Source organism: Oncorhynchus mykiss, chromosome 2, assembly GCF_057628025.1.
Source record: "Oncorhynchus mykiss isolate SJ-2025 chromosome 2, ASM5762802v1, whole genome shotgun sequence".
NCBI lineage: Eukaryota > Metazoa > Chordata > Actinopteri > Salmoniformes > Salmonidae > Oncorhynchus > Oncorhynchus mykiss.
The window spans coordinates 49,280,732-49,307,460 of record NC_143023.1 but is presented as its reverse complement, the minus strand read 5'-3'; the positions used below and the strand labels follow the sequence as shown (position 1 = coordinate 49,307,460).

Below are 26,729 nucleotides of genomic sequence, written 5' to 3'. Positions count from 1 at the left end.
TATTTTTTATGGATCCCCGTTAGCCAAGGCAGCAGCTACTCTTCCCAGGGTCCAGCAAAATTAAGGCAGTTTCTACATTTTTAAAAATTTTCTGGACTTGGGGACTGTGAAGAGACCTCTTGTGGCAGGTCTTGTGGGGTATGCATGGGTGTCCGAGCTGCGTGCCAGTAGTTCAGACAGACAGCTTGGTGCATTCAACATGTCAATGTCTCATAAATAAAAGTAGTGATGAAGTCAGTCTCTCCTCCACTTTGAACCAGGAGAGGTTGACATGCATAGTATTATTAGCTCTCTGTGTACATTCAAGAGCCAGCCGTGCTGCTCTGTTCTGAGCCAATTGCAATGTCCTTTTTTGTGGCACCTGACCACACGGCTGAACAGTAGTCAAGGTGCGACAAAACTAGGGCCTTGTTGATAGTGTTGTTAATAGTGTTGCTTTATTATAGACAGACTTCTTCCCATCTTAGCTTCTACTGTATAAAAATCTTTTGACCATGACAGTTTACAATCCAGGGGTACTCCAAGCGGTTTAGTCGTCTCAATTTCCACATTATTTATTACAAGATTTAGTTGAGGTTTAGGGTTTAGTGAATTTTCTGTCCCAAATACAATGCTTTTAGTTTTAAGAATATTTAGGATAAACGTATTCCTTGCCACCCACTCTGAAACTAATTGCAGCTCTTTAAGTGTTGCAGTCATTTCAGTCACTGTAGTAGCTGACATGTACAGTGTTGAGTCATCCTCATACATAGACACTCTAGCTTAACTCAAAGTGAGAGGCATGTCGTTAGTAAACATTTTAAAAAGCAAGGGGCCTAAACAAGCTACCCTGGGGAATTCCTGATTCTAACTCGATTATATTTGAAAGGCTTCCATTAAAGAACACCCTCTGTGTTCTGTTAGACAAGTAACTTTATCCACATTATAGCAGGAGGTGTAAAGCCATAACACATACGTTTTTCCAGCAGCAGACTACGATCGATAATGTCAAAAGCTACACTGAAGTCTAACAAGACAGCCACCACAATCATTTTATTATCAATTTCTCTCAGCCAATCATCAGTCATTTGTGTAAGTGCTGTTGTTGTTGAGTGTCCTTCCCTATAAGCGTGCTGAAAGTCTGTTGTCAATTTGTTTACTGTAAAATAGCATTGTATCTGGTCAAACACTATTTTTTCCAGACGTTTACTAAGGGTTGGTAACAGGCTGATTGGTCGGCTGTTTGAGCCAGTAAATGGGGCTTTACTATTCTTGGGTAGCGGAATTACTTTTGCTTCCCTCCAGGTCTGAGGGCACACACTTTCTAGTAGGCTTAAATTGAAGATGTGGCAAATAGGAGTGGCAATATCGTCTGGTATTATCCTCAGTAATTTTCCATCCAGATTGTCAGACCCCGGTGGCTTGTCATTGTTGATAGACAACAATAATTATTTCACCTCTTCCACACTGACTTTGCAGAATTCAAAATGACAATTCTTGTCTTTTATAATTTGGTCCGATATACTTGGATGTGTTGTGTCAGTTTGTTGCTGGCATGTCATCCCTAAGTTTACTTATCTTGCCAATGAAAAAGTCATTAAAGTATAATGCAATATCAGTGCGGCTTTGTGATGAATGAGTCATCTGATTCAATGAATGATGGAGCCGAGTAGGCTTTTTTGCTCAAAATTTTCATTTAAGGTGCCCCAAATCTCTTTACTATCATTCTTTATATAATGTATCTTTGTTTCATAGTATAGTTTATTTTTGTTTAGTTTAGTCACATGATTTCTTAATTTGCAGCACATTTTCCAATCAGTTGGGCTGCCAGACTTATTTGCCATAACTTTTGCCTCATCTTTCTCAACCATGCCATTTTTCAATTCCTCATCAATCCAAGGGGATTTAACAGTTTTTACAGTCATTTTATTAATGGGTATGTGTTTGTTAATAACTGGAATAAGTAGTTTCATAGAAGTGTCAAGTGCAGCGTCTAGTTGCTCCTCATTACACACCACAGACCAGCAAATATTATTTACATCATCAACATAGGAAACACTACAAAACTTATTGAATGACCTCTTATACACTATATTAGGCCCAGCCTTTGGAACTTTGGTTTTCCTAGATATGGATACCATATTGTGATCACTACATCCAATGGATTTGGATACTGCTTTAAAGCAAATATCTGCAGCATTAGTAAAGATGTAATCAATACATGTTGATGATTTAATTCCTGTGCTGTTTGTAACTACCCTGGTAGGTTGACTGACAACCTGAACCAGGTTGCAGGCACTGGTCACAGTTTGAAGCTTTTTCTTGAGTGGGCATCTTGATGATAGCAAGTCAATATTTAAATCCCCCCAGAAAATATACTTCTCTGTTGATATCACATACATTATCAAGCATTTCACACATATTATCCAGATACTGACTGTTAGCACTTGGTGGTCTATAGCAGCTGCCCACCAGAATGGGCTTCAGGTGAGGCAGATGAACCTGTATGTATATTACTTCAACAGTATTTAACATGAGATCCTCTCTAATCTTTACAGGAATGTGGTTCTGAGTATAGACCGCAACACCACCCCCGTTGGCATTTCTGTGTTTTCGGTATATGTTATAACCATTTATTGCTACCACTATCATCAAAGGTATTATCTACAGTACCTTGCGAAAGTATTCGGCCCCCTTGAACTTTGCGACCTTTTGCCACATTTCAGGCTTCAAACATAAAGATATAAAACTGTATTTTTTTGTGAAGAATCAACAAGTGGGACACAATCATGAAGTGGAACGACATTTATTGGATATTTTAAACTTTTTTAACAAATCAAAAATTGAAGAATTGGGCGTGCAAAATTATTCAGCCCCCTTAAGTTAATACTTTGTAGCGCCACCTTTTGCTGCGATTACAGCTGGAAGTCGCTTGGGGTATGTCTCTATCAGTTTTGCACATCGAGAGACTGACATTTTTTCCCATTCCTCCTTGCAAAACAGCTCGAGCTCAGTGAGGTTGGATGGAGAGCATTTGTGAACAGCAGTTTTCAGTTCTTTCCACAGATTCTCGATTGGATTCAGGTCTGGACTTTGACTTGGCCATTCTAACACCTGGATATGTTTATTTTTGAACCATTCCATTGTAGATTTTGCTTTATGTTTTGGATGGAATGGATGGTCTTGTTGGAAGACAAATCTCCGTCCCAGTCTCAGGTCTTTTGCAGACTCCATCAGGTTTTCTTCCAGAATGGTCCTGTATTTGGCTCCATCCATCTTCCCATCAATTTTAACCATCTTCCCTGTCCCTGCTGAAGAAAAGCAGGCCCAAACCATGATGCTGCCACCACCATGTTTGACAGTGGGGATGGTGTGTTCAGTGTGATGAGCTGTGTTGCTTTTACGCCAAACATAACGTTTTGCATTGTTGCCAAAAAGTTCAATTTTGGTTTCATCTGACCAGAGCACCTTCTTCCACATGTTTGGTGTGTCTCCCAGGTGGCTTGTGGCAAACTTTAAACAACACTTTTTATGGATATCTTTAAGAAATGGCTTTCTTCTTGCCACTCTTCCATAAAGGCCAGATTTGTGCAATATATGACTGATTGTTGTCCTATGGACAGAGTCTCCCACCTCAGCTGTAGATCTCTGCAGTTCATCCAGAGTGATCATGGGCCTCTTGGCTGCATCTCTGATCAGTCTTCTCCTTGTATGAGCTGAAAGTTTAGAGGGACGGCCAGGTCTTGGTAGATTTGCAGTGGTCTGATACTCCTTCCATTTCAATATTATCGCTTGCACAGTGCTCCTTGGGATGTTTAAAGCTTGGGAAATATTTTTGTATCCAAATCCAGCTTTAAACTTCTTCACAACAGTATCTCGGACCTGCCTGGTGTGTTCCTTGTTCTTCATGATGCTCTCTGCGCTTTTAACGGACCTCTGAGACTATCACAGTGCAGGTGCATTTATACGGAGACTTGATTACACACAGGTGGATTGTATTTATCATCATTAGTCATTTAGGTCAACATTGGATCATTCAGAGATCCTTACTGAACTTCTGGAGAGAGTTTGCTGCACTGAAAGTAATGGGGCTGAATAATTTTGCACGCCCAATTTTTCAGTTTTTTGATTTGTTTAAAAAGTTTGAAATATCCAATAAATGTCGTTCCACTTCATGATTGTGTCCCACTTGTTGTTGATTCTTCACAAAAAAATACAGTTTTATATCTTTATGTTTGAAGCCTGAAATGTGGCAAAAGGTCGCAAAGTTCAAGGGGGCCGAATACTTTCACAAGGCACTGTACTTACATTGTGTTTGCCAATGCCTCTAGGATCGTGTACATTTGATGCAGCATTATGACGACTCATTGTCACAATGGTAGGGATTTACTGAGGTGGTCTTGGATCAATTGATGACATTGATTGGCCAGGTGGTTTTCAGGTCTAGTTATTGGTTGAGAGACGAGGACAGAAAGTAGAACAGTGGTGTGTGTATTTTGCCCTTCTAGTGTTATGAACACGGTGAAAGCGGGCAAAAACACTGGCAGAATATATAAATAACTCTAGGCACCTTGCTATTTCCCTATTTCTCAACAACAGTTTGAATAGATGTGCACAATGGTGCCTTTTCATAAAGTCTCTATTTCCCTCCGAAAAGCTCATCCTACTTGTTGGAAATATCTACAGTATATTCTTTAAAAGTGATTTCTCTCACTGTCATATTCATTCACAGAGATGGACGAATCTGGGTTTGGTGGATTCCAGGAGAACGGTACCTGCCCGAATGCATAGTCCCCAAATGTAGAGTTTGGTAGAGGATGAAAAATGGTCTGGGGCAGTTTCTTATGGTTCGGGCTAGGACCCTTAATTCCAGTGAAGGGAAATCTTAACGATACCACATACAATGACATTCCAGACAATTCTGTGCTTCCAACTTTGTGGCAACAGTTTGGGGAAGGCCCTTTCCTGTTTCAGCATGACAATGCCCCTGTGCACAAAGCCAGGTCCATACAAAAATGGTTTGTCGAGGTTGGTGTGGAAGAACTTGACTGGCCTGCACACAGCCCTGACCTCAACTCCATTGAACACCTTTGGGATGAATTGGAATGCAGACTGTGAACCAGGCCTAATCGCTCAACATCAGTGCCCGTCCTCACTAATGCTCTTGTGGCTGAATGGAAGCAAGTCCCCTTCAGTAATGGTCCGACATCTAGTGAAAAGCCTTCCCTGAAGAGTGGAGACTTATAGCAGAAAAGGGGGGACCAATGCTATAATAATGCCCATAATTGTGGAATGAGATGCTCAACAAACGGTTGTCCACAAACTTTTGTTCATGTAGTGCATCTTACTGGCTCTCTCTGACCACTTCCCTGTTACTGTGCTTTGTATTGAAGCCTGCTGGATCACTCATCAAAGGCTATTGCTTAGCAATGCGCAGCGGAAGTTACATTTCATGGGGACTGATGTTACATGCAGGACTGCGCCCCCGCTAGGGCTGGTTGACTCGGAGTGACTGATCCATTGCGTATTCAATATCATCACTTGCTTCCATTTATATCAGATCAGAACCTTCTTGAGAAGGTGTCGGTGTAATGACATGCATATTGCAGCTCTTTAGATTTGCTGTTTGAAAGCAATTGGGGAGCCCGTATCGGTCGCCCAAATGGAGAGAGCCCTGTCGCTTTGATCATGCAGGGCTGCTGCGTGAGAGGCTTTCAGAACATGAAGGGCTGCTGTGTGTGTGTGTGTGTGGATGGCTCTTATTGCTGTCAAGTGGCCTGTGTGTGTGTGCGTCACACTGGTGTGTGTGTGTCCTGAAAGTGATGAAAGCCCTCTGTGTGACTAAATGATGAGCACCCTGCAACCTCGTTACGTCCTTCTCCAACTAACAGCTAATGAGAGGGTACATGTTAGTGATGGAGAATGAACAAATAAGTTTATTTTTCACTTGTAGGTAAGTTGACTGAGTGATTTTCTGCCCTTCAACTGCACTGATCAGAAAACAGGATAGGTTATAGATGGGCGCAAAAAAATGAATGGAGGACTTTCTTGAATTTAACCTTTATTTAACCAGGAAAGGCCTTTGAGGTTAGAAACCTATTTTGTGAGGGCAGCCTGTCATGAGACTTCGGTGCAGTCTAATTTGAATATTGAGATGTGGACAGATGTAGGGGATTGTGTTGAACTGTGCTGGCCTATGCCATGTCATGTTTGGCAGACATTGGCTGTATAGGGATGTGCTGAATTGTGCTGAGCCATACCATGCTATGGTATGCCATGAATGAGCAGTCCAGACTTCCACAGTGGAAAGGGTTCTTTATTTTTGAAATTCCTGCCTCCTGTCCTGTGTCTCTGAAGTTGAAAGAATGACATTGATTCTCTCTTTCCCCAAACACACACATGCACACACACTTTCTTACACACTCGCACACACCCTCCCCTTTCTATCAAAATGAGAAGCAGAATGAGACGTAGCGCAGGGGCGTCCTGCCTGCCCGTCTGCCTGCCTGTTGGCACGAGTGTCGCAGCAGGAATTTTCAGGGAGGCGAACAGGGAGAGTGCCCCCCTCGCTCTGCTTTCTTTCTCTTCTTCTTCTTCTCACAACTTTGACACAGAGCCATTAGCAGGATCGAGGTAGGGAGTTCTCTCTTGTCATTTTTGTGTTTTTGTCACATTATCTCTCTCTCATTCGAACTCCCCACCCTCCTCCACCTGTCTTACTCGCTCCTCATCTCTCGTTCCTTTACCTTCCTCTTCTTCTCTGCTGCTTACCTCTTCTCTCTCTCCACTCCTCTCACCCTCTCCTCTTGCGCCTCTCCTGCCCATCTCTCTACCCCTCTTTCATTGTCAGCTACTTGCTTTTCTTCTATCTATACCCTCCACTCCTCTCCTCCTCTCCTTGGTATATTGACACTCAGTGGTTCTCTCAGTAGCCAAGCAATGCCAAAGTGTGCCAGTATTGTGGTCGGTTATGAGAAGAGACTGGGTTATCACTTTGCAATGGTTAGTAGCCAAAGTTAAAATCTCTCTGCTGCACAGCATTTGTCTCCTCCTGTGCCTCATATAATAGAAGGGAATTTTTATTATTTGCTCAGAATTGTTTGTATTATTACCTACAGCCGAAAAGATTGTTACTGTGCTTTTGGGTTGTTATTTGGATTCGTTCCGACATTTCTTCATTAACTTTTTGGGCGAGGTCAATTATTTGTGTACTTGTTTGACATTTTACTGCATTGTTAGGAGCTAGTAACGTAAGCATTTCGCTGCGTACATTATAACATCTGCTAAACTGTGTACCCGACCAATAAAAATTATAATAATAGTGTCCGAATGTTTTGGGCTACACACTAATATTACCCCTCTATGGAAGGATGAGACTCTCACGAATACGATGGTGTTTGAAAAATGAATGGAAGTGAATAGGACATTTCTGCGTTAAAGGTATACATGTCATTAGATGCAAACATGTTTTTATTTCCTGATCTTTCATGGTTATCATGGTAATCTCTCAGATATAGGACAGACACTTCAAAACAAACATGTTTTTATTTCCTGATCTATCATGGTTATCATGGTAATCTCTCAGAAATAGGACAGACACTTCAAAACAAACATGTTTTTATTTCCTGATCTATCATGGTTATGGTAATCTCTCAAATATAGGACAGACACTTCAAAACAAACTTCCTTTTGATTTATTTTTATTATTATTTTTTCATGTATGAATCTGTTATTCAATGTGTTTCTATGGGCTAATAGCAGTAAGGCCAAATTCAATGTTTCAATGTTTTTTAAAGGGGTCCTAAAATTCTAAATGATCCTTGGTGTAAGCATCTTTAAAAGGTTCCATGTGTTAGCCCAGTCCGAATTATCGATCAGAATACTGTTGGGCTTCTGTTGTGTATTGATTATGGGCACTGTAGCATCTCAGTAATTGCTTTCGCTCAATTCTCATGCAATGGGAAGTTGAAGAATACTCTGCAAAAAAGGCTTAGTGCATTTTGAAGTCACTTATTGTAAATAAGAATAGAGTATGTTTCTGAACACTACATTAATGTGGATGCTCCCATGATTATGGATAATCAGGAATGAATCGTTAATCATGATGAGTGAGAAAGTTACGGATGCATAAATATACCCCCCCCCCCCCCCAAAAAAAGGCTTACCTCCCCTGTTATTGCTAATGGTGAGAGGTTAGCCTGTTTTGGGGGCATCATATCTGTGCATCTGTAACTTTCTCACTCATCATTATTCATGATTCAATCCTGATTATCTGTAATCATGGTAGCATCCACATTAACCATTTATGCTCGTAGGAATTGGATGCATTCAGTATCATGATAAGAATATTCATGGTAAACTTGGGGTAATACAAACAAAGGACAAGGGTTTGAGTGAGAGGTCTAACTGGTGTCACCAAGTGGCCACACACCTTTCCAAAGTGTGCACCATTACTACCTAATTTTAATGACTGAAAAGAAGAGTCTTCAACTATGAGGTGCTAATTTGAGCTCTCATAACTGTGCTGTTGAGGAACTAGAGCAAGCAAACTTGTAGTTTTCTTTGGAACACACAATTACTGTTGTTTACGCATTCCAAAAATGGTCCATTATAAATCGCAATCTGCTCAAGTTGGAATCCTTTGAAAGTGTGTTCTATTGCCAACATGGCTAGCTAAGTTACAAAATACGATATTACAGCGTTAGGCTTTCACAAGGCAATTCAGAGAAGCAGATCACAATTTCCGTGCGCATAAAATAGTCACGAGTGCATTCCGATGAGTGTTCCCTGCAAAAAGAAATCACAATATGACAAACATACACTGCCTTGCAAAAGTATTCATGGCATTTTTCCTATTTTGTTGCATTACAATCTGTAATTTAAATTGATTTTTATTTTGGATTTCATGTAATAGACATACACAAAATAGTCCAAATTGGTGAAGTGAAATGGGGAAAAAAAAACTTGTTTCAAATAATTATAAATAAATAAATAAATGGAAAATGGTGTGTGCATATGTACTCACCCCCTTTGCTATGAAGTCCTTAAATGAAATCTGGTGCAACCAATTACCTTCAGAAGTCACATAATTAGATAAAGTCCACCTGTGTGCAATCTAAGTGTCACATGATCTCAGTATATATACACCTGTTCTGAAAGGCCCCAGAGTCTGCAACACCACTAAGCAAGCGGCATCATGAAGACCAAGGAGCTCTCCAAACAGGTCAGGAACAAAGTTGTGGAGAAGTAAAGATCAGGGTTGGGTTATAAAATAAATATCAGAAACTTTGAACATCCCACGGAGCACCATTATATTCATTATAAAAAAAAATAGAAAGAATATGGCACCACAATAAACCTGCCAAGAGAGGGCCGCCCACCAAAACTCACTGACCAGGCAAGGAGGGCATTAATCAGAGGCACAAAGACACCAAAGATAACCCTGAAGGAGCTGCAAAGCACCACAGCAGAGATTGGAGTATCTGTCCATAGGACCACTAAACTGTACACTCCACAGAGCTGGGCTTTACGGAAGAGTGGTCAGAAAAGCCATTGCTCAAAGAAAAAAATAATCAAGCACATTTGGTGTTCGCCAAAAGGCATGTGGGAGACTCCCGAAACATATGGAAGAAGGTACTCTGGTCAGATGAGACACAAATGTAGTTTTTAGCCATCAAGGAAAACGCTATGTCTGGTGCAAACCCAAAACCTCTCATCACCCCGAGAACACCATCCCATCAGCATGGTAGTGGCAGCATCATGCTGTGGGGATGTTTTTCATCAGCAGGGCCTGGGAAACTGGTCAGAATTGAAGGAATGATGGATGGCGCTAAATACAGGGAATTTCTTGACGAAACCTGTTTGTCTTCCAAAGATTTGAGACAGGGACGGAGGTTCACCTTCCAGAAGGACAATGATCCTAAGAATCCTGCTAAAGCAACACTCAAGTGGTTTACGGGAAAACATTTAAATGTCTTGGAATGGCGTAGTCAAAGCCCAGACCTCAGTCCAATTGAGAATCTGTGGTATGACTTAAAGATTGCTGTGCACCAGCGGAACTTGAAGGAGCTGGAGCAGTTTTGCCTTGTAGAATGGGCAAAAATCCCAGTGGCTAGATGTGCCAAGCTTATAGAAACATTCCCCACGTGACTTGCAGCTGTAATTGCTGCAAAAGGTGGCTCTACAACGTATTGGCTTTAGGGGGTGAATAGTTGTGCACGATCAAGTTTTCAGTTTTTTGGTCTTATTTCTTGTTTGTTTCACAATAAAAAATATATTTTCATCTTCAAAGTGATAGGCATGTTGGGTAAATCAAATGATACCAACCCCCCAAAAAAAAAAAATCTATTTTAATTCCAGGTTGTAAGGCATCAAAATAGCAAAAAATGTGAAGGGGGTTGAATACTTTCGCAAGCCACTCTAGGCTTATTCTGTTCAGAACAACGCAGGGTATGAAGTTATGTCATCTTGTCCATAGGACCATAAAGCATAGTGATCATAAACATTGACACTGTATATTACATTAGTTTTATGATATGGAAATGTGAAGTGCACATTTGGACTCGGGTGTTTTGGCTTGCTTGTATGACATCAAAGGGTATTTATTATAATCCTCAATGGGAGCATTGCCTTTAAATTGTTTAACTTGGGTCAAACGTTTCAGGTAGCCTTCCACCAGCTTCCCACAATAAGTTGGGTGAATTTTGGCCCATTCCTCCTGACAGAGCTGGTGAAACTGAGTCAGGTTTGTAGGCCTCCTTGCTTGCACTCGCTTTTTCAGTTCTACCCACAAATGTTCTATAGGATTGAGGTCAGGGCTTTGTGATGGCCACTCCAAAACCTTGACTTTCTTGTCCTTAAGCCATTTTGGCACAACTTCGGAAGTATGCTTGTGGTCATTGTCCATTTGGAAGACCCATTTGCGACCAAGCTTTAACTGATGTTTCTTCAATATAACCACATCATTTTCCTTCAATATAACAACATAATTTTCCTTCATGAAGCCATCTATTTTGTCAACTGCACCAGTCCCTCCTGCAGCAAAGCACCTCCACAAGATAATGCTGCCACCCCCGTGCATGGTTGGGATGATGTTCTTCGGCTTGCAAGCCTCCCCCTTTGTCCTCCAAAAAGAATGATGGCCAAACAGTTCTATTTTTGTTTCATCAGACCAGAGGACATTTCTCCAAAAAGTACAATCTTTGTCCCCATGTGCAGTTGCAAACCGTAGTCTGGCTTTTTTATGGTGGTTTTGTAGCAGTGGCTTCTTCCTTGCTGAGCGGTCTTTCAGGTTATGTCAATATAGGAATTGTTTTACTGTGGATATAGATACTTTTGTACCGGTTTCCTCCAGCATCTTCACAAGGTCCTTTGCTGTTGTTCTGGGATTGATTGATATGCACCTTTCGCACCAAAGTACGTTAATCTCTAGGGAGACAGAACGAACGCATCTCCTTCCTGAGCGGTATGACAGCTGCGTGGTCCTGTGGTGTTTATACCTGCGTACTATTGTTTGTACAGATGAACGTGGTACCTTCAGGCATTTGGAAATTGTCCAAGGATGACCCAGACTTGTGGAGGTCTACAATTTTTTTTCTCCTAAGGTCTTGGCTGATTTCTTTTGATTTTCCCATGATGTCATGCAAGGAGGCACTAAGTTTGAAGGTGGGCCTTGAAATACATCCACCGGTACTCCTCCAATTGACTCAAATTTTGTCAATATACCTATCAGCAGCTTCTAAAGCCATGACATAATTTTCTGGAAGTTTACAAGCTGTTTAAAGGCACAGTCAACTTAGTGCATGTAAACTTCTGACCCACTGGAAATGTGATATAGTGAATTATAAGTGAAATAATATTTCTGTAAACTATTGTTGGAAAAATTACTTGAGTCATGCACAAAGTAGATGTCCTAACTGATGTGCCAAAAATATAGTTTGTTAACAAGAAATTTGTGGAGTGGTTGAAAATCAAGTTTTAATGACTCCAACCTAAGTGTATGTAAACTTCCGACTTCAACTTGACATAAATATGTTCATTTCTAAATTGTGAAACAGAAATGAAAATGCCCTCAAATAAAAGGTGCATTTTGTATCCTTTTTTTTATTTACCTCATATTCTTCCCAGTTTTGTGATATCCAATTGGTAGTTAAGCTCTTGTCTCGTCGCTGAAATGTGCTCAGGAGAGGTGAAGTTCGAGACATGCGTCCTCCACACATGACTGCTTTAGACCTCTGCGCCACTCGGGAGGCTCCACTCATATGGGTTTAAAAAAAATCTCAAATCCAAACTGCTGGAGTATTGCGCCAAATTACAAGTTTTAGGTTCATCGTCTAAATAAATACGTAGGGGAGTGTATATTTAAAGATAGCTTTTGCAGAAATTCTGCCAAGTTTGGATTTATCAAGGATATTAAATGCAATTAGCCTTTAATCCAGGGGAGATTTGTGGAGGATTGGGACTGCAGCTTTTTCCATGTGACCATGATCGCTGAGTCAAAAGGCCTAGTTAGTTGGCACCGTCCTTGTACCTAACTCTCCAAGACACTTACATAACAATTAAAGATGCCTTTTTGGAACAGTTCCACACGCAAATAGCCATTTGAAGCTATGACTTTGCTTTTTAATGTTTAATGTTATTGGATGGTCCAGCCACCTTTTAATGTATATAGACAGCATATGGGCAATGGGCATGTCATTAACTTTTAACATTGCCATGGGTTTTGCCTTTTGGGTTGTGTCATTTCAGAATGTCTACGGTACTTAGAGCCTTTGAGAGTGGTGTTCTGACTGCCCGTGGGTGTTATTCATAGGTCAATGACCAGTCAAAAGTTTGGACACATCTACTCATTCCAGGGTTTTTCTTTATTTTGACTATTTTCTACATTGCATAATAATAGTGACGACATCAAAACTATGAAATAACACATGGAATCATGTAGTAACCAAAAAAGTGTTAAACAAATCAACATATATTTTATATTTGAGTTCCTTCAAAGTAGCCACCCTTTGCCTTGTTGAAAGCTTTGCATACTCTTGGCATTCTCTCAACCAGCTTCATGACGTAGTCACCTGGAATGCATTTCAATTAACAGGTGTGCCTTGTTAAAAGTTCATTTGTGGAATTTCTTACCTTCTTGTTGTGTTTTAGCCAATCAATTGTGTTGTGACAAGGTAGGGGTGGTATACAGAAGATAGCCCTATTTGATAAAATACCAAGTCTGTATTATGGCAAGAACAGCTCAAATAAGCAAAGAGAAACAACTGTCTATCATTACTTTAAAACATGAAGGTCAGTCAATCCAGACAATTTCAAGAAAACCATCAAGCGCTATGATGAAACTGGCTCTCGTGTGGACCGCCACAGGAAAGAAAGAACCAGAGTTATCTCTGCTGCAGAGGAGAAGTTCATTGGAGTTACCAGCCTCAGAATCCGGCAATTAAATGCACAACAGATTGCAGCCCAAATAAATGCTTCACAGACACGTCTCATCATCGACTGTTTTGAGGAGATTGCGTGAATCAGGCCTTCACGGTCGAATTGCTGCAAAGAAACCACTACTAAAGGACACCACCAAGAAGAAGAGACTTGCTTGGGCCAAGAAATACGAGGAATGGACATTAGACTTGTGGAAATCTGTCCTTTCTTCTGATGAGTCCAAACTTGAGATTTTTGGTTCCAACTTTCATGTCTTTGTGACATGCAGAGTAGGTGAACGGTTGAGAAGGAGGTGTGATGCAGTGGAAGTGCTTTGCTGGTGACACGGTCTGTGATTTATTTAGAATTCAAGACATACTTAACCAGCAAGGCTACCACAGGATGGCGTATCGCTGCAGAATGCTGTCTGGTTTGAGCTTAGTTGGACACTCATTTGGACAATGACACAACCACACCTCCTGGCTGTGTGAGAGCAATTTGACCAAGATGGAGAGTGATGGCTGCATTTTTTAAATGTTTTATTTAACTTTTTTTTTAAACTTTTAACCTTTTTTTAAATGTTTTATTGAATTTTTTTATTGAACCTTTTATTTAACTAGGAGAGTCCGTTAAGAACAAATTCTTATTTACAATGACGGCCTTTTGGTTACTGGCCCAACGCTCTAACCACTAGGCTACCTGTTGTCCCGCATCAGATGACCTGGCCCCCACAATCACCCGACCTCAACCCAATTTAGATGGTTTGCGATAAGTTGGACTGGAGAGTGAAGGAAAAGCAGCCAACAAGTGCTCAATATATGTGGTAACTCCTGACAAGTTTCAGAAGAAAGTACTTTGTTTCTGACCATTTTGAGCCTGTAATCAAACCCACAAATGTTGATGCTCCAGATACTCAACAAGTCTAAAGGCCAGTTTTATTGCTTCTTTAGAAAAACAGTTTTCAGCTGTGCTAACAAAAGTTGCAAAAGGGTTTTCTAATGGTCAATTAGCATTTTATCATTAAAATGATAAACTTGGATTAGCTAACACGACTGTGTGATTGTCATAACTAACTGTTAAGTCCTGCAGTGTGAGAAGACAAGCATGGTGAGGGTGAAAAAAATATCTGTCTGACACACACACGCACACACACACACTTTAATACACAACACATACCAGATCTGCATGCACTGTTACAGGACTGCAAGTGTTTGCCTATACCACCCTCAGACCTGCCAACATGCACGCATTTTGTGTACCAACTACGCAATTCTCTGTCCATTTACGCACGTACCAGATCTGTATTAAAAGTTTTCAGAAATTAATTGGGCCTGATTCATTTTTTAAATTATTTTTAAACATTTTAATAAAAAATAAATCCACTGAGTAAATCTAACAGCCCGATTCTCGAGCTGCAACACACAGACATGTGCAGAGTTTGTGCCAACGGACATGGAGATTAACACATCATTATACTTACCCCGTGTCTGCCCCTCCTCCTGTTTGTTGTGGTGCTGACTTTGCTCACTGTCAGCTGTATGTAAGCACAACGAATCCCTTTTTGACTCCGTGTGTTGTGGAAAGGTAAACACTAATTGTTTCAAGCTAACATTAGAGAACATAAGATTGACATTCAGTGGGCTCTAAAGTGCCAGCAGTTCACATGCATTTGCTAGTGAAATAAATAAAATGTAAATACGAAAAATAACTGGTCGCATTTGTGCGAGTGTGACATACAGTTGAAGTCGGAAGTTTACGTACACCTTTTCCAAATACATTTAAACTCTGTTTTTCACAATTACTGACATTTAATCATAGGAAATTGTTACTGTCTTAGGTCAGTTAAGATCACCAATTTATTTTAAGAATGTGAAATGTCAGAATAGTAGTTGAGAGAATTATTTATTTCACCTTTTATTTCTTCCATCACATTCCCAGTGGGTCCGAAGTTTACATACACTCAATTAGTATTTGCTAGCGTTGCCTTTAAATTGTTTAACTTTGGGTCAAATATTTCAGGAAGCCTTCCACAAGCTTCCCACAATAAGTTGGGTGAATTTTGCCCATTCCTCCTGACAGAGCTGGTGTAACTGAGTCAGGTTTGTAGGCCTCCTTGCTCACACACGCTTTTCCAGTTCTGCCAACAAATTTTCTATAGGATTGAGGTCAGGGCTTTGTGATGGCCATTCCAATACCTTGACTTTGTTGTCCTTAAGCCATTTTGCCACAACTTTGGAAGTATGCTTGTCCATGCATTGTCCATTTGGAAGACCCATTTGCAACCAAGCTCTAACTTCTGATGTTTCTTCAATATAACCACATAATTTTCCTTCATGAAGCCATCTATTTTGTCTAGTGCATCAGTCCCTCCTGCAGCAAAGCACCCCCACAAGATGATGCTGCCACCCCCGCGCTTCATGGTTGGGATGGTGTTCTTCGGCTTGCAAGCATCCCCCTTTGTCCTCCAAAAATAACGATGGTCATTATGGCCAAACAGTTCTATTTTTGTTTCATCAGACCAGAGGACATTTCTCCAAAAAGTACCATCTTTGTCCCCATGTGCAGTTGCAAACCCTAGTCTGGCTTTTTCATGGCGGTTTTGGAGCATTGGCTTTTTCCTTGCTGAGCGGCCTTTCAGGTTATGTCGATATAAGACTCGTTTTACTGGAGATATGTGGATATTTTCGTTTTTCGTTTTTATTATGGATATGTTTATTTGTTACTGATGCTCTGCTTCAAACATCTGTTCTTATTAGGTCAGAGTTGAAATAAAAATGGATTGGGAATAAGATGTTTGTACATTTCGTACCTGAACAAATAACGTGTTATTTATTATATGTTTAATCAACAAAAAAATCATAAATGAAAGAATAATGTCCCTTTGTGTCTTTCTAACTAGATCTTGTTGGTGACTTTGACCATATGTGTAAATGGAATTCTGTCAAGAAAGAAAGTATTCCAACCTTTTATAGATCAGACTCACAAACAGCACGAGCATGCAGGGAAAGAAAACCCTGATTCGGGACACGTGCTATGTGCGCGAGTTGAACTCCTGCGTCTTGTACTCCTAAAAGGTTGGACAGGGTTGGCAGGTCTGCACCCTTCGCACATGCACCATCACACATAAACACACACACACACATTCACTCACATTCTCCTTTAAAATACATGCGTGCACACACACACACACCAGTGATTCATATAGCTAGGCATGGGCAATAGCAGAGCAATCTCTCCTGAGTTGGTGACGTAGACTCTCCAAGAAGCAGAATCCTCATGTCACCGTGCAGCTGGACCAGTGCAGTGTTATAGGACTAAATCTAGAAATAGGTCACTTAAAGCCATTTTTACTTTTGGCCTAGTACTGTGTCAATTGCACATATTTGTTGTCAGGCCAGCACACCTGATTCAACTGATCAAATGCTCAGTGTTTAACTTAGTTGAATCACATGGGTTAGTGCTGGGCTAAAACAAAACTATACTGCCCCTGGGGGAACAGGAACAGATTGAAACACTGCTTCTGTTCATTGATCTGAAAATCATTGGTGTGTGTGTGTGTGTGTGCGTGTGTGTGTACACGTTTCAGGAGGATTTTCCAAGTGAAAGTAGTAGCAAGAGCATTAGTGGCAGGGTCATTCATACATTTGGATTAGGCTAAAGATGGTTGTCTTTAGCAGGATTACAATGGATTTGCAAGGGAAAATGTTAAATACTGTTGTTTTCCTTTAAAAACAAATGTTGCCTCTTATTTCTATCTGATCCTCAGTGCTCATTTCTCCATATCTTGGTTCTTAGACAAGATGATGGATAGAGGCCTCCCAGTCTTGGACAGAATCTTACACGAGTGATAGAAGGCTTGCTTGATTCCCTTCAGGCGATATTCAGATCTTTGGTAGCCTATTTAGCATCTAAATGATAAGGCAGCCAAGAGTATTTTGGATTGGTGTGTACTAACAGATGTTTTCATTTTTAACATCTTGAAATCTCATTCAGTGTTTAATGACATTCCAGGCCTAACCAAAATGTCAAAGGAAGATGAGAAGGGATTCAGAACAAGGACAAGCCTACAACTTGTAATGTCTTACAATAATTTTTTTTTTTTTTTTTTTTTTTTTTTTTTTACAGTTCCCTGAAGTGTATGCATCAAAGTCTACAATACACTTTCTCTGACGAGTGACACAATGGCTATTCTTAATGCTTTTTAATTCCCGTCACTCAAGCTGTGTGAGTTTTCTGTGGTCCTTTTCACCCTGACTGGGGACCCCCACCAAACCATCACTCTGGAGAAAAGCTTGAGGGATCTAGGGATTTCTGCCATGGTGGACAAAATTAGGGCACTGTTAACTAAAGCCCGCTGACAAAATCACTTTCCAAGTGCCTCCTTAAGCCTCTCTGAAAACCACTTGAGGAGAGATTTACTTTCGAACCACATGGTGGCTAGTTGGACAGACTTACTACCAGCTGTTCTGTTCTGGTTGGTGTCCTGAATTCGCCCCAGGACCTATCGCAGGGAGGAACTAGGCAGCATATGTAGCTACTGTACATGAGAACTAAAGAATGAGAATACTGTCAGAGGAATAGGGTTGTCGGATGTCTTAGGTTCTCTATACAGGCAAATCGTTTGACTCAATAACTTGGTGATGATGAACTGTTGATGATTGAAACGTGCGTTGTTGTTGTAATCTCTCTTTCCTTTCGCAGGTCAATCCAGAGCCAACATGATCCCGCTGAAGCACCCACGGAACATCAAGGCTTCGGATGACACCCTGGCCGACTTGGACGAGGAGGCCTCCAAAGCCACTCCACCCCCGCTGCCCAAGAAGTCGGTAGCCCGCCCCAGTACAGAGACCTCCAGCCTGGGAAAGGAGCTCCCTCTGAGGCCCAAGCGTGAGGCGAAACCCGGGGGTACCAACCTGAGCGTAGCCAACCCCCTGTACGACCTGGACTCCACCTGGGAGACGGGCAGCCACAGCTCCTCGCTCAGCTCCGAGGCCCGCGCTCATGACCAGGAGAGTGGGGACTCCCTGGAGAGACCTGTGGTGGCCGTCAACAAGGGCCGAGGGGCCAACAGCCTGTCGTGCCTGGCCTCGGCCCCCAGCGCCACCACGGGGAGGGAGCGACGGGGCTGCCACAGTGCAGAGTCCCTGGCGGGTAAGGCCCGGACCACGGCCAGGGTGGACAGCAAACCCCAGAGGCAGGCCCTCTACAATGGCATGGACAGCTGGGAGGAGGTGGTGGGTCGCATCCGGGGGCTGCACACGGACACGTTGAGGAAGCTGGCGGGGAAGTGCGAGGACCGCTTTATGGCCGGGCAGAAGGACCACCTGCGCTTTGGCACAGACAGCTGGTCGCACTTCAGGCTGACCACAGGGAAGCCCTGCTGCGAAGCCGGAGACTCTGTTTACTACACTGCCTCCTATGCCAAGGATCCGTTGGTCAACTACGCCATCAAGGTATGACCAAAAGGTTTCAAAAGGGAGGCCTTTGCACTCTAAGTAGTAGTAATAAAATAATTTCATATTCCTGAGTGATTTATTTTGAGATCAAAATAAATATTGTGAGATCTCTTTGAGCTTCAAGAGAGCAGCTTTATTTAAGTTAAATAGTTTTTAATAAATAAATATATATATATTTAATCTTCACTTATTCATGAAAACTCTTCTAAATAATCTAGTTTAAGCCTGTTGGGCACTGAGTCCTGCGTGTCTCTGTTTGCCATGGCTTGGAAGTCACCAGCTCTGTCCTCTCTCAACTACCTTCCCGCTGAAGTGAATTTCTTAGCTTTGAAAATAAAATATTACCAAGGGAATAATTGTATTATAGTAACTATCACATAGCACTCAGTGAAAGACATGCTCTGGAACTTTGACAACTAGTAAGTATTTTTTAACCTCCCGCTTTGATCTGAGTGTGTCAATGTGTAGTTCATACATGCATCATCTATACTGAACAACATTTTTAACGCTACATGCAGCCATTTCAACGCTACATGCAGCCATTTCAACGATTTTACTGAGTTACAGTTCATATAAGGAAATCAGTCAATTGAAATACATTTGTTAGGCCCTAATCTATGGATTTCACATGACTGGGCAGGGGCGCAGCCAATCAGAATGAGTTTTTCCCCACAAAATGGCTTTATTACAGACAGAAATACACCTCAGTTTCATCGGGTGTCTGGTCTCAGACGATCCCACAGGTGAAGAAGCCGTATTTGGAAGTCCTGGGCTGGCGTAGTTACAAGTGGTCTGGGGTTGTGAGGCCAGTTGGACGTACTGCCAAATTCTCTAAAATGACGTTGGAGGCAGCTTATGGTAGAGAAATTAACATTCAATTCTCTGGCAACAACTCAGGTGGACATTCCTACAGTCTGCATGCCAATCGCACGCTCCCTCAAAATTTGAGACATCTGTGGCATTGTGTTGTGTGACAAAACTTCACATTTAAAGTGGCCTTTTATTGTCCCCAGCACAAGGTGCACCTGTGTAATGATCCTGCTGTTTAATCAGCGTCTTGATATGCCACCCCTGTCAGGTGGATGGATTATCTTGGCAAATGAGAAATGTTCACACACACAGGGATGTAAACACATTTGTGCACAAAATTTGAGAGAAATAATATTTTTGTGCGTATGGAAAAATTCTGGGATCTTTTATTTCATCTCATGAAACATGGGACCAACACTTTACAACCACTAGAGCAGTGTTTCCCAAACTCGGTCCTCAGGATACCAAGCGGTGCACGTTTAGTGTTTTTTCCCCCGAACACTACACAACTGATTCAAATGATCACAGCTTGATGATTAGTCGATTATTTGAATCAGCTGTGTTGTGTTAGGGCAGAAACCCAAATGAAACCCCAAATTCTTTCTAAAAATGGCTACATTAGCGTGTTTGTGTGTGGGCTGCCTGCCAGATGGGAACTGAATATAAGCATGGAGCTGGGGATACAGTGCCTTCAGAAGGTATTCACACTTTTCCCACATTGTGTAATGTTACAGACTGAATGCAAAATAATTAAAAGTTGAAATGTCTTGAATCAATAAGTATTTAACCCCTTTGTTATGGCAAGCCTAAATAAGTTCAGGAATAAACATTTGCTTAACAAGTCACATAATACGTTGCGTGGACTCTGTGTGCAATAACAGTGTTTAACATTATGTTTTAATGACCAACTCATCGCTGTACCCCATACAATTATCAAACACAGATACAACCACAAAGACCAGGGATGTTTTCCAATCCCCCGCAAAGGGCACCTATTGATATATTTGTAAAAAAAACATTTTTTTTAAAGAAGCAAATGTTGACCATGGTGAAGTTAGTAATAACAGTTTGGATGGTGTATCAATACAACCAGTCACTACAAAGATACAGGCGTCCTTCCTAACTCAGTTGCCGGAGAGGAAGGAAACCGCTCAGGGATGTCACCATTGAGGCCAATGGTGACTTTAAAACACTTACAGAGTTTAATGGCTGTGATTGGAGAACACGGAGGATGGATCAACAGCATTGTAGTTACTCCACAATTACTGACCTGAAATGACAGAGTGAAAAGAAGGAAGTCTGCACAGGATAAAAATATGACAAAACGTGCATGATGTTTACGATAAGGCACCACAGTAATACTGCCAGTATGAGAATACTTTCTGAAGGCTCGTAGCGGCTGCATTATTTACGTGGCAGAAAAACACTCAGCGCTCCACAAAGCACTTCAAAGCCTTCTCTCCACGTTAAGGGCCAGGCTCAAGAGAAGGAGTGGTTTTCCCGGGCGATTTCCCTGAGAAATAAGACAAACAAGAGCATCCACATGCAGTCATAATAGCCTAGCGACCCAATTAAAAAAGTTTCCACCCTCCATAATATCAATGTGCCCCAGTTGTGTGCAGGAAGATAGCGCTCTCTGCTCCCTCAACACATCAACAAAATAGATCTGTTTATGCATTTGAGTCATGACTATTTAACAGTGTGTTTATTATTCGCAGTCAGTCAGCTTTTCACAGATTTGCAGGAGCGCGTCATATCTCCAAGGTTTTTGGAAAGCAATTTCTATTTCAAGGTTAGGCTTCTGATAGCTCTATACTTGATACCAATTCAATGCATTTCAATTGAACTTCCTTTGGGAAAAATCACTCAGTTCCATTCAAGTCCATTTTTTGAATTAATTCAACTAGGCAAATCAAATTCAAATTGAATGTCAATGCAGTATGCATTTATGATAATAAATTGATACCAACCCTGGTTTGTTATTTAGCCTTATTCTCGCAGAGAAGTGTACCATGAACAGTGTGACTATTTCTAGCATTGAATCACTTCACAGTTCAAACAACCCTGTGGGTGCAAAGAAACTGTCACACTGACTCTCATCAACTCATAAGAAAAGTGATGAGGAAAGTAAGGAAATAAAGGAAATAAAGCTCTAGGCTATATAGAACTGTCAGGGTCACTCATACCTATTATTTTCAGTTCAAAGGAAGGACAACGAATGCCTATTACCATTTAGATGAAGTTGTTGTATGTCCATTCTGTTTTAGTTTAGTCATCAGTGTGCACTTCTAGATTTGTTGTCCTGTTTCCCAAGTAGGCAAACTTTCAGACAAACTTTGATTTGCCCAAAATAGCCACAACATGAATTTGTTATTGTAATAACCATCCAGTAACAGCTCACCAATATGAAATACAACTATAGTACAACTGAAAGCCCAAGGGTTATGCTGTCCTATATTTCTCCCTGTTTAGACCATTGCATGGCAAATGGTCCAGAAACAAAGGACAATGCCCAAGGACTAGTCAGGCCTTCCCCCTCTGAGCAGCCAAAATGTATCTCTGTTACAATATCTAGAGGACTGACTGATAGATACCAACCAAGGATACTATATAATTATCCTTTATAAAACTTGTTCACTGAGAATAACTCTAATGCAGTCTATATGGATGTATGATCTCTGTGGTAACTGTTATCTGAGGATAACTCTGATGCTGTCTATATGGATGTATGATCTCTGTGGTAACTGTTCTCTGAGGATAACTCTGATGCTGTCTATATGGATGTATGATCTCTGTGATAACTGTTCTCTGAGGATAACTGATGCTGTCTATATGGATGTATGATCTCTGTGGTAACTGTTCACTAGGGATAACTCTGATGCTGTCTATATGGATGTATGATCTCTGTGGTAACTGTTCTCTGAGGATAACTGATGCTGTCTATATGGACGTATGATCTCTGTGGTAACAGTTCTCTGAGGATAACTGATGCTGGCTATATGGATGTATAATCTCTGTGGTAACTGTTCACTAGGGATAACTCTGAATCTGTCTATATGGATGTATGATCTCTGTGGTAACTGTTATCTGAGGATAACTCTGATGCTGTCTATATGGATGTATGATCTCTGTGGTAACTGTTCTCTGAGGATAACTTTGATGCTGTCTATATGGATGTATGATCTCTGTGGTAACTGTTCTCTGAGGATAACTCTGATGCTGTCTATATGGATGTATGATCTCTGTGGTAACTGTTCTCTGAGGATAACTCTGATGCTGTCTATATGGATGTATGATCTCTGTGGTAACTGTTATCTGAGGATAACTCTGATGCTGTCTATATGGATGTATGATCTCTGTGGTAACTGTTCTCTGAGGATAACTCTGATGCTGTCTATATGGATGTTTGATCTCTGTGGTAACTGTTCACTAGGGATAACTCTGAATCTGTCTATATGGATGTATGATCTCTGTGGTAACTGTTATCTGAGGATAACTCTGATGCTGTCTATATGGATTTATGATCTCTGTAGTTACTGTTCTCTGAGGATAACTCTGATGTTATCTATATGGATGTATGATCTCTGTGGTAACTGTTCACTAGGGATAACTGATGTTATCTATATTGATGGATGATCTCTGTGGTAACTGTTCGAGGGATAACTCTGATGTTATCTATATGGATGTATGATCTCTGTGGTAGCTGTTTTCTGAGGATAACTCTGATGCTGTCTATATGGATGGATGATCTCTGTGCTAACTTGAATCTGGACAGGGTGAACTCTAAATTTCTCTGAGGTTTTATTGTCCTCAGGATTTCTGTTTTATTTACATTGGTCTAATCCCACACACAAGCTCTTAAATGATGTGGCCCTCTGTTGAGATAGGGCCTGGGAGTGTTTAGGTTACTGTAAACGTGGCATCGTTTGATTGGTGAATGGGGGTTGGTTTTGGGTTGAGAGGTTACAGTTTCAGATGTTATAATTGGGATGAAATGCCCTTTTCTCTCTATTATTCTGTGTCCAGTTAATGGAGGAAGGTTGTATGATCAATTCTCATTTCCTAGGCCTCTGGCCTAGTAGGGATCTCTTTGTCCATGCTTTGACTTCCAAGTTAACCTTACGATCAATATGCCTAGAATTATGCTTTGTTAATGTCAGTATTGCCTTGTTTAAGAGTATTCCTTTTATATGAATCCATTCATTTGACAAAGTAATTAAATACACTTGTATGTAGAATTCCATTCTCAGACGTTGCCTATTACTGTAACTCAGCTGTAGTGATCTTACATATTACTAAATCATCTTTCTGCAGTCAGATAAACCTTTTATAAGCTAATTGCTTCGTCTTATTACTAGCCGCATGTGAGGCATTTATAATATCATATATACATGTCAAATGAATGATTGTCTCAGTCAGAGAATGTGGCCTGTTGGAGATTGGCTGCTCCCTGTGTTCTATGTGCTTTGATCAAAGTGGGGAGAATGAGAGCGACAGTGAGCTGCACATGGTGTCACTGGGGGTTATGAGAAGAGAAGCGCTCCCACCAATGCCTGTGACAGCGGGTACTCTCCTCTCCCAGCTTTGCACAAGATGATGACATGAACAATGATGCACATCTGAAGAAAGGGATGAGACATAGAGAATCTCTCTCTCTCTCTAGCTTGCTCTCTCTTTCTCTGGACCTTCCCTGTGGATTTAGAGAGAGAGCAAAACATTTTTTGACTGAAGTTACAGAAATCTGTTTTTCACAATCTGACAGTGCTCTATCAGGGCTTCTTCAAAAAAACAATCATATGTTGATCGTGGACCCTTAGAGGAAATTCTATTTCTTGCAAAGTTTTGTAAAGTTCTGGTTTTGGATTTGGTTAATGCATATTGTATGAGGTGTGTGACGCCTCTGTACTTTAGTCTAGTGCATTCACAAAAGTCCTAAGCCATTGCAGGATCTATAGCATAAAAATACATCAAAATACAAAAACCCTGAAGCTCAAGGCAAAACTAAAGAATGAATCTAGAGGTCGAAAGAAATGCACATCTGTTTAGGTGAGGTGCTGGCTAGCGGAGTAGAACACTGACAAAGAAGAGGAGAGTCTCACACTCTAGGAGCTCAGATGCAATAATGTTATAACCTAATATCCAATGTTTCAACAGACAAGCTGTCTTCGTCAGGGTATAATGACAAACACTGCGGTTCACTAGTTTATATAGTGTCAAAGGACACACACACAGGTGTCTGTAATCATGGCTGGCTGTGGCCTGATATCATTGGTTAATTCTCAGATGTAAAAATAACGTACCAAAAACATGGATGGGATAGCATACGATTTATAGATACAATTTAGCAACATAAGCCTACAGACATTTACAATAGCAAAATCACAATCACAAGAATGGCTTCAGATCGAAGTCTACGTTGAGAGCGAGAGAAGCAAGGGTCTTTAAATTAAGATCCAGGCAGCCTCTCGTTTTAACAATAAATAGTCTCCCTCTCCTAGGGAGGGTGACATGTTCGATGCCGATATAACGTAGGGGTCGAAATCGAGTGGTTTACTTCCAAGAAGTTGGCCGCAACTGGATAAGTCGAGTTTTTGCACCAAATGGTGCTACGATGCTCCGAGACTCGTACTTTTAATTCACACTTTGTTTTACCCACATCATTTTTTACCACAAGGACAAGTTATAGAAAAAAGTAGTAGCCTGATCTTGTTTGAACCACGTAGTTTATTGTTTGAATAACTTAGTATCTCTTTCAAATGACTGAATTGTTCTTGTGTCTAATTATGCCTCATTTGTTATGCAGCTTGTCAGACCGCGATGCCTGCAGCCATCCGTTGATATGACAGTTCTTTGACAGCCTAAAACAGTGCTGCTTTTGAATGCCCGAGTGTATAAGTAGGCAAGTGTGGCGCGAGGAGCAGAGCATCATTTCACCTCCAATTTTGCTCTGGTAATGCTCAGCCACAAGCTCTGGGCATGCTCTGCCTGGCATTTATCATTTCCTTTATCACTATTATTTTCACTAGGCCTATTCAGTTGTCATTATTTAGCCTACCCCACCCACAGTAGCCTATATATAGTTTATATTCTACTTTCTACGATACGTGGAGGTTTTAGATAGGCAATACATAGGCTACTGTAAAATATATATTGTTTTTTCTTGGAATAGAAACACCATAATATAAATACATTTTAATGAAGCTAAAATATCTCAAATAAATCCTAAATAATAAAGGCCAGTATCAGCTTCTTTTCATGAATTAAAGGGAATAAATTATATCAAGCTGCAGCGATCAAATGATTTGCGCACTGCAAACACCAACAGGCTTCACATGTGCATTGAGCGTGGGAAATGCTCGCTACAAATGAAATATTATACTTATTATAAAGACAGAAAAATGCACATGTAAAAGCTTGATTACATAAAGGAATATTAGTGGGAATACAGCCATAATATAAACAAGAGAAAGGAGAATGGAATATATTTAAAAAGATAAACATTGAAAAATACGTTGATGAAGCAGCCGCCGTGTGTGGATGCTATTTCTCAAAATCTATTACTTTTAAGTAGGGACCGGCACAGAGTCCAGTAGGACAGTCTCACATGGCTGCAGAGTAAGTAGGGACCGGCACAGAGTCCAGTAGGACAGTCTCACATGGCTGCAGAGTAAGTAGGGACCGGCACAGAGTCCAGTAGGACAGTCTCACATGGCTGCAGAGTAAGTAGGGACCGGCACAGAGTCCAGTAGGACAGTCTCACATGGCTGCAGAGTAAGTAGGGACCGGCACAGAGTCCAGTAGGACAGTCTCACATGGCTGCAGAGTAAGTAGGGACCGGCACAGAGTCCAGTAGGACAGTCTCACATGGCTGCAGAGTAAGTAGGGACCGGCACAGAGTCCAGTAGGACAGTCTCACATGGCTGCAGAGTAAGTAGGGACCGGCACTGAGTCCAGTAGGACAGTCTCACATGGCTGCAGAGTAAGTAGGGACCGGCACTGAGTCCAGTAGGACAGTCTCACATGGCTGCAGAGTAAGTAGGGACCGGCACAGAGTCCAGTAGGACAGTC

General features: G+C 41.1%; 1 protein-coding gene across 4 annotated transcripts in view; it reads left to right on the top strand.

Moving 5' to 3' along the window:
- peak1 (pseudopodium-enriched atypical kinase 1) overlaps positions 1-26,729 on the top strand; it is a 260,227-nt gene that overhangs the window by 221,236 nt on the left and 12,262 nt on the right. For all 4 annotated transcript variants that reach the window (XM_036949915.2, XM_090201545.1, XM_090201544.1 and 1 more), the window contains one exon: positions 18,097-18,848. In XM_036949915.2, coding sequence (XP_036805810.1) covers positions 18,097-18,848 — 752 coding nt within the window. The remainder of the gene's footprint in view (positions 1-18,096; positions 18,849-26,729) is intronic.